Raw genomic sequence first — 13708 nt, 5'->3', positions numbered from 1 at the left:
GGGACGTGAACCGCGGTCGACTACATGGGAGTCCAGCGACAGCCATTACGCTAACTGCTGGTTCCCTTTTGCTCTTATTTTTCAAAAAAAAAAGATTTTTTTGGGTTTTTTTTCCATTTTTTCTTCTTTTTCTCTTTTTTTCCCCCTCTCTCTATTCTTTTTTTTAATCTCATCACTTTGCTCCTCAACCTCCATTCACTGTGCTTCTAGACGAATCTAAGGGAACCATAGCCAAACATCCAAATACTATTAGAGTTAATATGTTCCTCAATACCATATCTGCTACAAAAAGGGATAAAAACAGAACGGCAAAGAGATTACAGATCACCTCCATCTGCATGCGCCTGAACATTCAGATTAGACTTCAAGAATTAGGAAGAAACACACCATCCATCAGACTAGAAATCACCACAGGGCCACAAGAAATATGGGAAAGCAAGAAAATACCTCTCCTCCAAGGGAAAAGAATAACTCCTCTTCATCCACAGACAGTTCAGTGGAAATCACAGAAATGTCTGATAAAGAATTTAGAACATTTATAATGACAAAGCTAACAGAGATGGAAGAGAAGAGAGACAATGAACTGCAGAAGAGAAAGGAAAAAGGAGCTGACGAGTTCCAGGAGGTGAGGAAATTCTTCTAAGATCTAAAAGAGGAAATACTCTAAAAATGAATCAAATGGACCTGTTAGAGATGAAGGCTATAATACAGGAAATCAAAATCTCTCTTGAAAGCATTAAAAGCAGACTAGGTCATACAGAAAATCAAATCTCAGACATAGAAGACAGAATCACTGGCCTAGAAAAATCCACCCAGAAAACTGAGAAAGTTGCCAAAAAATGAGAATAATATATGAGAAATACTAGATACCATCAAATGTCCAAACATCTATATAATTGGTATCCCAGAAGGCTAAGAGACTCATAAGGGCACTGATAATCTATTCCATAAAATCCTGCAAGAAAACTTTCCAAACCTAGAGAGGCACTTAAGGATCCAGTACCAAGAAATACATAGGACCCCAAATACAATCAACCCAAGAAGATCTTCTAGACACATAGCCAGATCGACCAAAACCATAGACAAAGACAGTAAGATGGGCAAGAGAAAAACAGTAAGTTACCTACAAAGGATATCCCACCAGGCTAATAGCGAACATCTCATCAGAAATGATACATGCAAGAAAAGAATGAGGAAATATATTCAAAATGTTAAGGGAAAAGCAATCTCAGCCAAGAATACTATACCCGGCAAGATTATCCTTTATATAGGAAGAAAAGACAAGAATATTCTCAAATAAACAAAACCTGAAAGAATTTACCAACACCAGACCAGAGTTCCAAGAAGTTCTCAAAGGAGTGCTATACCAGGAAAATTAAATACAGACACACAGAAATAAGAGTTCAAAAACTAAGAAAATGGCCAATTTAAGCATAAGGACAAGTCTGAAGTTGAATATTATATCCCAGAATTTAATCGAGAATATCAAACCACAATAGAAGATTAAGTAGATCAGACTGAACTGTGAATTAGCATTTTTTGACTTTTGACTAAAACATTGCTGATTTCCTTCTAGGCTTTATTTTCCAGTTTTAAGGATTCTTGTCTTGTCTTGAGATGGCAACAGGTTCATACATCTACTATTTGAACAGAATCTTGAACTGTTTCTTGGCTTTATGTTTTAAGCAAAGTTCCTTAGGATTTGACTTATTAAAGTGAAACTGCTTTTCTTGAAATTAAAAAATATATTAAAAGATACCTATTTAATGGAAAGAAATTTTAATTTTTTAACTATTAAAAAAAACAAAGTTACAAATATTCTAAAAGTTCTTGTACAGTCAGGAAGTGGTAAAAGTACTAATTTTTAATAGTAACAATCTAAAACTCACTCCTTATAGCCTTTATAATAAATTTCCTCTAAAAGAGAGAGAGATGTTCAAATAACATACTAATAAAGCAAGAAGGAAATAAGAAAAACTAATCCAAAAGAATATAAGAAAGGAAAGGATCAAGGAAAAAATAAATGAGACACACAGGTAATAGCATGATGAACAAACTCAAATATACATTGCTAAATTTTAAAAAGAACTATAAGCTGTTTTTTCTGAAAAGACATCCTTTTTTTTTTTTTTTTTTTTGAGAGAGATTTTTGCTATAGGTCATGTGTGCTCACCAGAGAAATAGAGACAGAAGCCGAGAAATCACCCCCTGGGGCAATGGCCATACTGCAATCCCTTCTCCTCCAGTCTCCTCTCAGGATTTCAGGCACGCATGCACACAAGCCCAGCACGAGTTTTAAACCACCAGGTCCTGGATTTGAACCGTGGTTGAGTATGTGGGAGAGTACAGCAACGTAACCATTATACCATCTGCTGGTCCCCAAAAGACACGTTTTAAATACACACAAAAACTTAAAAGACACAAGGAAAACAGTTTTCAGGTCAGCCCATGATGTGGTGGTTATGGCAGCTGCATCCCACATGGCTGGTGGCACCATTTGAGTCCTGGACCCTGTGACTTGAGAAATACATTGGATACGTGTGTGGGTCATGCCCAAAATCCCAAAAGGAAATATGAAGGGGAGGGGATTGCTGTGTGACTATCCCCCATAAAGGGGTGCTTTTTCACTTTCCTTCTCTCTCTCTCAACTCCTCCCTGCCACCCTCCCTCCAATGAGCACACTTGCCCTCTAGCCAAAAAGCTTTTAACAAAAGTTTAAGCTATACTGATTGATAATAAGATAAATGAAGTAAAAAAAGAAAATCAAATTGTGACATACCTTGGCTCTGTAGGAATGAGAACCTCCTTGAAAATTTATGACTCCATAAGCATCCGTTGGGCTCTGTTCTGTATGCTTTTCCACAGACCAGTCTTCTGCTGCCTGATTCAAATGGTCACCCAATTTCACATCTGAGTATTTCATAGCAATACTTGCAGTAAAACATGCATGCTGCTTGACCAAGCGACCACAAAAACACCTAAAGGAAAAACATGAGGTTTTTGTAAAAAAGACTTCAAAATACTGGAGTTAATGAAAAACTGGATTAAATTAAACCAACAAAGAGTGTGAAAATAGTTGGACATTTTTTTTTTTTTTTGCTCTAAGACACATGAGGTCAGCAGAGACAGAGAGAGGGATAAAGAGAGCATGGTGGGGGACCAGCAGTTGGCGTGATGGTTGAGACACTGGACTCCCACATGGCCAACTACAGTTCAAGTCCTGGACCTGGTGGCTTGGCTTACTTACTTTCTCTCTCTCTCTCTCTCTCTCTCTCTGGCGAGCAAACATGCCCTATAACAAACTTAAAAATAATTATAAATAAATAAATATTAATTAATTAATTTTTAAAGAGAGAGAGAAAGAATAGGAAAAAGTACATGTGTGCATGTGCCAAAAATTCTGAAGCGGAGGGAGAAATGGAGACGAGATTATGGTGTCACGGGCTCTGTGGCAGGTGCTTTCTCATTTTCTCTTTCTCCTCCCAACCCCAGGCCCCTAGCCTCTGGCAAGCACACATAAACCAGGGAGAACAAAAGGAAAAAGCATTTACTGATCTTTGGAATGCTACTACGTAACTTCTTAATATGCATGTAACTTTAGTCACAGAAAAGATGGGAGTAATAAACATTTGAAAATATGTTAAATAAAAATTTTGCAACTTTGAAAACTACTGGATACAGGAATCTGAGAAGCTAAACAAAAACTAAGCAAAACAAGCTTAACGAAAATCATACTAGGTGGCCAGCAGATGCTATAGCAGTTACATTACTGACTCCTACATGGCCCACCATGTTTTGAGTCCTGGGCCCTGTGGCTTGAAACTCACACCGGGCACCTGTGTGTGGCATGCCTAGGATCCCGGGAAGAGAATGGAAACTCCCTATCCCCCTTTTAAAAAAAAAAAAAAAAAAAAAAAAAAAAAAAAAAAAAAAAACTACAGCATGGCTATCCACTCTGGGGAGTGATTTCTCACTTTCCCTATTGCTGTTTCTCTCTAGTGAGCACGCACACCCTAAGGCAAAAATCTCTACAAAAAAAAAAAAAAAGAAAAGAAAATCGTAAAAAGGCACTGCTGAGAACAAGTGGTAAATAGATCATCTTAGAAACAGCCAGAGTACAAATGCTATACTGTGTTCAAAAGAATGAAGATTAAAAATGACGGCAGGGGCACAGTCTGTAGCATACTGTTTAAGGGAGCCAGATCCTATCTGGCTAGCCACAGTTCAAATCCCAGACCCAGAAACCTGAAAAAACACATGGAGCACATGTGTGTGCATATGCACCCAAAATCTTCACAAAATGGAAAGATGGATCCTGGCTGGCTGGGTGGGTGGGTGAGAAGAACCATGGCATGAGACCCTGCTGATGTCTCTCTCTCTCTCTATCACTTTTATGAAAGAAATAGTTAGTTTTTTTTAAATCAATACAATTACTAAAACTAAGGCCAGACTGATAAATTGAAAAATGGAAGAGGAAACTGAATTAATTATTAATAAGCTTTCCACAAGAAGAATTTGAGTCCACATGGCTTCACCGGTGAATTTTACCAAACACTTAAGAAAAAATAATATCAGAACAGCCCATGACACAGAGATTAAGGCAGCTGGATCCCATGAGGCAGATAGTGCAGTTTAAGTCGTGGACCCAGAGACTGGAAAAACACTCAGGGTATATGTGTGTGTGCCCAAAAACCCCTAATGGAGGGAGAAGTGATGGCGCAGTTGTAGTGTGACTATCCCCTAGGGATATTTTCTCACTTTCCCTTTGTCTCTCACTCCATCTCTTCGGTGAGCACATGTGGTCTGTGGTGAAGGAAAGAAAAAGAAAAAAAGAGACAGATGTTTATCAATTTTACATATGATTTTCCAAAAAATGGAAAGATTTTTAGATTAAGAGGAAACATTTCCCAATTCATTTCATCAGAGGAAACTCATTGGGCCAGCTGGTGGTAGGTATGGTGGTGAAAGGTGGCCAGATCCCACATGCCCAACTTTACAGTTCAAATCCTGGACCCTACAGCTCAAAAAAAGACACTGGGAGTGTGTGCATGTGTGCCCAACATCCCAAGAGGAGCATGGAAGAAAAGGGATTGTAATGTGGCCATGCCCTATAGCAAAACTAAAACAACAGGGACCAGCAGTTAGCATAATGGCTATATCGCTGGACTCCCATGTAGTCGACCGCGGTTCGCATCCCGGACCCGGTGGCTTAAAACTCACACTGGGCGAGTGTGCGTGTGTGCCCAAGATCCTGAGAGAACAAAGGAGAAGGGATTGCGACATGGCCATCACCCCTGGGGGATGATTTCTCGCTTTTTTTTTCTCTGTCTCGTTCTGTCTGGCAAGCGCATGCGCCCTATAGTAAAAACCTCTCTAAAAACAAACAAAAAACAACAAAAAGCCCTCGTTCTGATTAAAACAAACAAAAAAAAAAACAAAGCATAAGAGAAACCTACAAGACCAGTATCCATCATTAGCATAAATACAACAATCTTTTAAAAAATTAGCAAATTTAATTTACTGGTCTACGAAAAGGATAATAATTGACTTCGAGTGGAATTCATTCCAGGAATACAAGGTTGCTTTAATATCATAAATCACTCAGTGTAACTTATATCAACAGCCTAAAGTAAAAAAACATTACCATCCTGTCAACAGATATGGGAAAAGCATTGAACACAATTCAACATCTACTCATTTATAAACATTTTCGGCAAACATCAACACAGGTAACAAAATACTTATCAAATCTTATTAATGAGTACTGCTATTATGTTGTATCCTGTAATCCATCCTTGCTAATCACTACACTGAAAGGTGATTTTGTGGACTCTTGACACAAAAGTGGGCAAAATATAATAGGTAACTTTTCAGGCTCTGAACAAAAGTTAGCATGGGGCTGCAGTGTTTGAAATGAGAGAAATACATGAGGGAAATGCCCATAATTGCACCAACCTGGGGGCAATTTCTCAACTACTCAGCAAACAGATAATGCCTGGGTAAAAAACAGTGTCACTAAGGTGAAAGAGGAAGCAAAGAACAGAATTCTGGGCAGCCGAAATTGTTGGAATTTTTACTAAGGTACCAGAGAAGAGGGAGCTATCCAGAGAAGACAAAGATAGGATACTCATATGAGAATTCGCCATGAGTCAGACAAGATTCTATAACGCCTATCAATAACCTGCTGTAGGTTTCAGAAATAGGTCATGAAGGTCTGGGAAGACACTGTAGTATTAGTTGAGAGTGAAAACACATCACTGAGTATCTTAAGCATTTAGTTGAAACCTCCCCAAAAGGTTATTCTTTAAGAGTAATATCTGACTCTTAGGATTATGTTAAAAATAGAAACAGAACCTAATGAAGAAAAATCAAACCTGACAAGATGAAAGAACCAGTCAATAATTAAAACTGAAGGAAAGTAACATGTGTATGCCCAAAATCCTGAGAGGAGAATGGAGGAGAGGAGAATACAACGTGGCCATCTCTCCTGGGGGGTGATTTCTCACTCTCTGTCTGTCTGTCTGTCTCTCTCTCCCTCCGGCAAGCACATGTGCCCTATAGCAAAAAAATCTCTCTATTACTCATATGAGAATTCGCCATGAGTCAGACAAGATTCTATAACGCCTATCAATAACCTGCTGTAGGTTTCAGAAATAGGTCATGAAGGTCTGGGAAGACACTGTAGTATTAGTTGAGAGTGAAAACACATCACTGAGTATCTTAAGCATTTAGTTGAAACCTCCCCAAAAGGTTATTCTTTAAGAGTAATATCTGACTCTTAGGATTATGTTAAAAATAGAAACAGAACCTAATGAAGAAAAATCAAACCTGACAAGATGAAAGAACCAGTCAATAATTAAAACTGAAGGAAAGTAACATGTGTATGCCCAAAATCCTGAGAGGAGAATGGAGGAGAGGAGAATACAACGTGGCCATCTCTCCTGGGGGGTGATTTCTCACTCTCTGTCTGTCTGTCTGTCTCTCTCTCCCTCCGGCAAGCACATGTGCCCTATAGCAAAAAAATCTCTCTATAAAAAAAAAAAAAAAAAAACACAACCCTAAATGATGCAGATGTTGGAATTAGCAAACAAAGAATTTAATATAGCTATTATACATCTGTTCAAAGACTATGTAAAAGAACTCTAATAGCTGGGCCGGCAGGTGGCATGGTGGTTGAGGCCACTGCTGGATTCCCACATGGCCAGCTGCAGTCTGAGTCCCAGAGCTCACTTCCCCTCCCCCCCTGGCCAAATTAAAACTAATAATAAAGTTGAAAAAAAAAAAAAAAAAAGGAACCCTAATAGAAAAAGTGTGAAACTTAACTTTTTTCTCCCCATGATAAAGCATGTGTGCACATATGTGAGAAAGTGAAAGAGAGAGGAAGGAAAAAGTATCCTCCCTAAGGTCTCTTCACACTGTGAACCCCTTTCCTCAGCCCTCAAGAGCGCCTTAGGATACTAGGTGCTTGAGTGCCCAGTGTGTTTTTAAGCTGATCTTGCAACTGGCCACAGGTCTTCCGGCCTTGCAGGACTCTCACTGCTGTGCCATAGTGGCTGAGTTCCTTAAACTTTTGTAACTTTACCAATAACTAATGCTGAAAATAACTATGACCTTAACAACTTTGACTTATATAATTTCAAAAAATTACTTGTCTTGCAAGTGAGATATATTTTTATTTTAATTGTTTAACATTAGCCTCACTTTTTAGAAATAACCTTACACAAAGAGCTTAAATCATCTGTACCCTACTTATGTCCAGGCTCAGATCATGCCAACCCCCATCTTACATCCCACATTCTGTAATTTCCTGACAGAACTATGATGTTCCCTGTCTGGCCTTCCACATCCCGTTCTCTACTTAACATTCCTTTCCTTCAATCTGCCTAGTAATTTTCATTCGACCTTAGAACTTTACTCAGGTAGCTTCACTTGAGTGCCAAGAAGCCAGGCCTGATCTTTTAACTCCCATGTTAGGATAAAGTACTCACCAATTTTTTTTTTTTTTTTTTTTGAGAGTCTTTTGCTATAGGGTGCGTGCGCTCGCCAGGACAGAGAGAGAGAAAGCGAGAAATCACCCCCCAGGGGGGATGGCCACGCCACAATCCCTTCTCCTTTCTCCTCTCGGGATCTTGGGCATGCACGTACACGCGCCTGGCGTGAGTTTTAAGCCACTGGGTCCGGGACGCGAACCACGGTCGACTAGATGGGAGTCCAGCGATAGAGCCATTACGCTAACTCCTGGTCCCCAGTACTCACCAAATTTAACAGAATGTTTGTTTTATCCCATTGTATTCTAGCTAATGTTCTGAACAGATTAATTTTATTGCTTTTCAAAATATACGCAGTGTAGTTAAATTAAACTTACCTGACAAGTTGCTGACAGATCTGACATCCTGGAAGGCATCTACGAAACACAAATAGGCACACATTAACTGAAGGGAAAAATTATTTTTAAAGAATTATTTTTAGTTTAATTAAATTAATTAATTAATTGATTTTAATTTGACCAGAGAGACAGACAGATTGAGAGAGAGTGTGAGAAAGCACTTGGCAGTCCAGGACTTGAACCATCAGCCAGGTGGGAGTCCAGAGCCCTTGACCACCACGCTACCTGCCAGCCCCAGATTTGTTACTTTCATCTAAACTATATAAAATTCATACGAATGAATGAATCAGGGCCAGCCAGGTGGCATGGTGGTTAAGGTGGCTGGACCCTACATTGATGACTACGTGGCTCAAGTCCCAGACCTGGGGGGCTTATAAAGCACATCAGGCACATGTGTGTGCATACCCAAAATCCTGACAAGAGAGTGGAGAAGGGACTGCAGCATGGCCAATCCCCCTGGGGGGGTGCTTTCTTACTTTCTCTCTCTCTCCCTTTCTCTCTCCAGTGAGCACATGTACGCTATAGCAAATTAAAAGAAAATAAAAAATAAAATTATATATTTAATTTTTAGTAGCTATCACAGATCATGTATATCTTAATCTATACATTCAAATAACTATTTTTCTACCTCACATAGTTTCCATATTTTAAAGACTGTAAGTTGTGGCATCAAATCCAGAAATCATAAAAGCAAAATTTGACAGGTTTAACTACATAAAAAAAACAACATGGGCTAGCCAGTGGTGTAGTGGTTAAGATGGCTAGATCCCTCATGGCCAACTGCACAATTTAAGTCCCAAACACAGCAACTTTAAAAACGTTTTAGGTGCGGGTGCAAGCATGCCCAAAATTCCAAAGCAGAAATGGAGGAGATCAGACTGTGGCAAGACCACACCCCATGGAGGGTTGAGGGGTGCTTTCTCACCCCTGCAACTACACATACCCTCTAGCAAAAAAAAAAGAAAGAAAGAAAGAAAGAAAGAAAGAAAGAAAGAAAGAAAGAAAGACATTTATCATGACAAAATCCACCATTAATAAAGTCAAACAAACTTAATAACATATTTGCAAAGTGTTCATTTCTGTAATACATAGAGCTTACTAAAATCAACTTTCAAAAATCCAATACATGAAAGGAAACATGTATGAACAGATAATACACAGTAAAGACATACATAAAAAACATTTGATTAGGTGAAATTCTTAATAAATATTTTAACACACTATTTTGGTGAGAATATAGAAAAAAGTAGTCTTAAAACCAGCAAATGGTGTAATGATTATGTTGCTTGACTCCCATATGGCCGACCGTGGTTTGAGTCCCAGAACCAGAAGCTTGAAATGCACGTGTGAGCATGCCCGACCATGGTTTAAGTCCCAGACCCAGAAGATTGAAAAGCACATGTGCACGCATGCCCAGAATCTGAGAGTAGTATGGAGGAGAAGGGACTGCGGCGTGGTCAACCCCCTTGGGGGGTGATTTTTAGCTTTCTGTCTTATCTCTCTTACAAGCGTATGCACCCTACAACAAAAATGGCCCCATATATAAAAAAAAGAGTAGTCTCATAGCTACTAGTGGGAATGTATCCTGATATAATTTCTATAGAGGACAATTTGGCAATACTCATCAAATATAAAATGTACACTCCTTCTCACACTCTAATTTCAGTTCTAAAAGATTGTAAAAAGCTACCTCTAGCATATGAGTAAAATAAAGAATGTACAAGGTTATTCACTGCAGCAATTTTTTCTAATTCCAAAAAGAAAAACTGAAGGGTTAGCAGGTGATGGGGTGGTTAAGGCACTAGACTCCCACATGGCTGACCACAATTCAATATGGGACCCGGTGGTCTGAAAATCATGCCAGGTGCATGTGAGTGCATGTCCAAGGTCCAGAGAAAAGAATAAAGGAGAGGGGACTATGATGTAGCCATCCCCCTGAGGGGTGATTTCTCACTTTTTCTTTCTTGTCTCTCTCCAGTGAGTGCATGTGCCCTATGCCCCCCCAAAATCCCTGAAAATAGCTAAAATGTTCATCAATAAGGGACTCCTAGAACAAATTACTATTTAGACATATAGTTAAATAGGATGCGACATTAATAAAATTGTGACCTTCAAGTAATAAACACAATGGTCTGGACACTTTGTGCTTTAAATGGGAAAAGAGGGCATACAAATGTTTGCTTAGACACACACGCTAAATATCACTATTTCTAGAAAGAATTCCAAAAAATGGGTAACACCAGGATGTTTTGGTAAGAAGAACTTGTAGCTAAAGCACAGTGATGGAAAAGAGATTTCCACTTACATTTTTTTTAATTTAAATAATAATTTAATTAATTCCAATTTTTTTTTTTGGTGGGGGGGATATTTTTGCTATAGGGCATGTGTGCTCACTGGAAAGACAAAGATAGAAAACAAGAAATCACCCTCCAGGGGGATGGCTATGCCACAGTCCCTTCTCTCCTCCATTCTCCTCTCGGGATTTTGGGCATGAACATGTGCCCAGCATACGTCTAAGCCACCAGGTCCGGGACTCAAACCGTAGTTGACTATGTGGGAGTCCAGTCACATAACCATTATATCATCTGCTGGTCCCTACTATTATCTTTTAATTTGACTAGAGAGAGACAGAAAGAGAAAGGGAAAGCAAGAAAGCAAGCCACCACACCAGGTCTAGGACTCAAACCATAGTCAACCATGTGCAGTGTGACTAGGCTCCACTAGGGGGCACTTTCTGTTTGGCATGCACACACCTCTGAGACGCACACACACAAATTCTAATGCATTTTCTATTTTTAGGCTTTGTAAAAATTAAAATTTTAGCAAAGATATTTTTAAGTAGGTATCTGATGAGGTCAATTTTTTCTTGAGGCTCATTTAATGTCATTTGCTTATATAAAAAAATAATCTTCTTAAAGTTTATTTCCTGAGGCTAGAGTGGGAGGCTAGGGTGTGGGCTGGGTTAGTGGAAGGTGTGGCTGTACACCATCTACAGGGTTTTCATGTCGTCATCCTCCTGCTAGCACTACAGCCTGCCAGAATCATGAATGTGCCTATGGAAACACCTAGCATATTTAGGTAAACCTGGGAAGTGAACTTAGAGCCTTCTAATAGAGTCTCCAGTGTCATGCCCCGGCGCCACACACCTGTGCTACCGGAGGTGGGCCACTGTCCTTTACTTTGACTTTGAATTTTTTTCTATTATGAAAACAGTTTTCCCCCCAGTTTTGTTACAGGCTATGTATAGTCGCTAGAAAGAGAAAGAAAGAGGGACCAGCAGTTAGCGTAATGGCTATGTCGCTGGACTCCCATATAGTCGACTGCGGTTCGAGTCCCGGACCCGGGGGCTTAAACTCACGCCGGGCGCGTGTGTGCCCAAGATGCCGAGAGGAGAATGGAGAAGGGATTGCGGCGTGGCCATCCACCTGGGGGGTGATTTCTACTTTTTGTCTCTCTTTCTGGCGAGCACACACACCCTATAGCAAAAACCTCTCCCCCACCCCCCCCAAAAAAAAAGAAAGAAAGAAAGAAAGGGAAAGTGAAAAAGCACCATACAGGGTGGATGGCCACACTATACTTCTTTTTCTATTCTCCTCTAGAAATTTCGGGCATGTGCATACATATGCCCAGCATGTTTTCTTCAAGTTGTTGCAGGTCAGGGACTCAAACTATGCAGCTGGCCATGTGGGATCCAGCCAGCTTAACCACCATGCCACCAGCTAGCCCTATCAAAGTTATTTTTAAAGTGAAAATAGGGACCAGTAGATGGTGTAATGGTTATGTCACTGGACTCCCACGTAGCCAACTGTGGTCTGAGTCCTGGCCCCAGTCCCAGTAACTTAAAACTCATTCTGGGCATGTGTGCCCAAGGATTGTGGCATGGCCATCCTCCCAGGGGATGATTTCTCACTTTCTGTCTCTCTCTCTCTCTCCAGCGAGTACATGTGCCCTACAGTAAAAATCTTTCTATTAAAAAAAAAAAAAAAAACACACACACACACAAAACTCAAAATAAAAGTGGGAGATGCCCAGTCTCTGATGACAGGTTTCTGGTAAGTGCTGATCTACAAGCACATACTGGTCAACAAAACAAAATGACTATTAGGTTCATCCTGGTTTCTTCAGTATAAACTATAATATTTGATACGCAGTAGATACCCAATAAATAAGCAGGTATACAAACACCTTTAGATTCTCGGTATCTGTGAACCATTTTTTTTTTAAAGCCTTAACTGTCTTATCTTTGCAATATACTAGCATGGTTTGAGGGAGTTTGAGAGATAAGGTAACAATCTGAGGAAGAGGTTTTATGTTGTAAATGCCATTCGTAACTCCAGAATATGAACATCTTGCTAATGTCATGTCCTCCTCCCATCTCAAATGAATAGTTAACAATAACTACAAAAACAGTAAATATGAACACTTTATTTAATGATTTTGTTTTAAATAAATAGCACTGTAATTTGCAACTACATTTCTAGAAAATCCCAAAAGAAACATAGGTAAGCTTACCTGTGAGGGTCCTTGGAACTCGGTATGATGTATACACATTCCCTCTTGGTCAAAGTGCTTTCTATCCAGGATTTCTGGGACTAAAACAAAAAATTTTATAGGATAGTTTATAAAGTAATCCACCGATACAGGAAGGAAATAATTTCATGATAAACACATAAAAAATAGTTCTTTACTATTTAATTTTTTTCAATTCATTAAATATTTACTATACACTATCCTCTTACTGACAAAGTACATTTGTGGAGTAAATAAATAGGATCTTACAACAGTGATTCTCAGGCTATAAACACCTGAGGGTCAGGCAGACTAAGGCGAGAACGATGCAGGACACACACACTTGAGAGAGCAAATTCAACATCCTGTATCTTCATTTACAGGAACTAAAGAAAATAAAGTTTATCCACATCTTGGTTACTGAGCATATACAATGTACAGGTTTAGAAAGCTCAGTAGGGGTAACACTGAGATAATTTTATTTCATTTATTTTCAAAGCATTTTTTTTAAATGTGAAACCACAATTTCAAAGGAAGCTATATAAAAAGGTTGAATACAAAGGGTATTTGAAAGTTCATGGAAGATGCATGGTATGAAAAAACTATGCACCGATTTAAAAAATATTTTGTACCAAAATAAACTCATACTTTAATTCTATTTTCCTATGAATTTTCTGAATTCCCTCCATATACACAACAGGATAAAGTTGGATGTTACATATGGTACTTAGCACATCATAAGTACTCAAATCATTGCTCAATTAGAGGAGCTTTAAAGCCTTGTACAATGGCTCAGCTGTGACAGGATTTGAC

General features: G+C 39.1%; 1 protein-coding gene across 3 annotated transcripts in view; it reads right to left on the bottom strand.

The window, feature by feature from the left end:
* TRPM7 (transient receptor potential cation channel subfamily M member 7) overlaps positions 1-12985 on the bottom strand; it is a 124419-nt gene extending 111434 nt beyond the window's left edge. For all 3 annotated transcript variants that reach the window (XR_003547947.1, XM_027768405.1, XM_014584262.2), the window contains exons 1-3: positions 12899-12985; positions 8366-8404; positions 2780-2978 (exon numbers count right to left, since the gene is read on the bottom strand). Coding sequence is in view for 2 of the 3 variants with exons in the window: in XM_027768405.1 (XP_027624206.1) it covers positions 2780-2923 (144 nt within the window). In the remaining variant the exon portion in view is untranslated. The remainder of the gene's footprint in view (positions 1-2779; positions 2979-8365; positions 8405-12898) is intronic.
* Between the last annotated feature and the right edge of the window lie 723 nt (positions 12986-13708).

This window comes from Tupaia chinensis, unplaced genomic scaffold (genome assembly GCF_000334495.1).
Source record: "Tupaia chinensis unplaced genomic scaffold, TupChi_1.0 Scaffold146140_1, whole genome shotgun sequence".
NCBI classification, from domain to species: domain Eukaryota; kingdom Metazoa; phylum Chordata; class Mammalia; order Scandentia; family Tupaiidae; genus Tupaia; species Tupaia belangeri.
The sequence above is the reverse complement of the archived record's forward strand: the minus strand, read 5'-3'. Positions and strand labels throughout refer to the sequence as shown.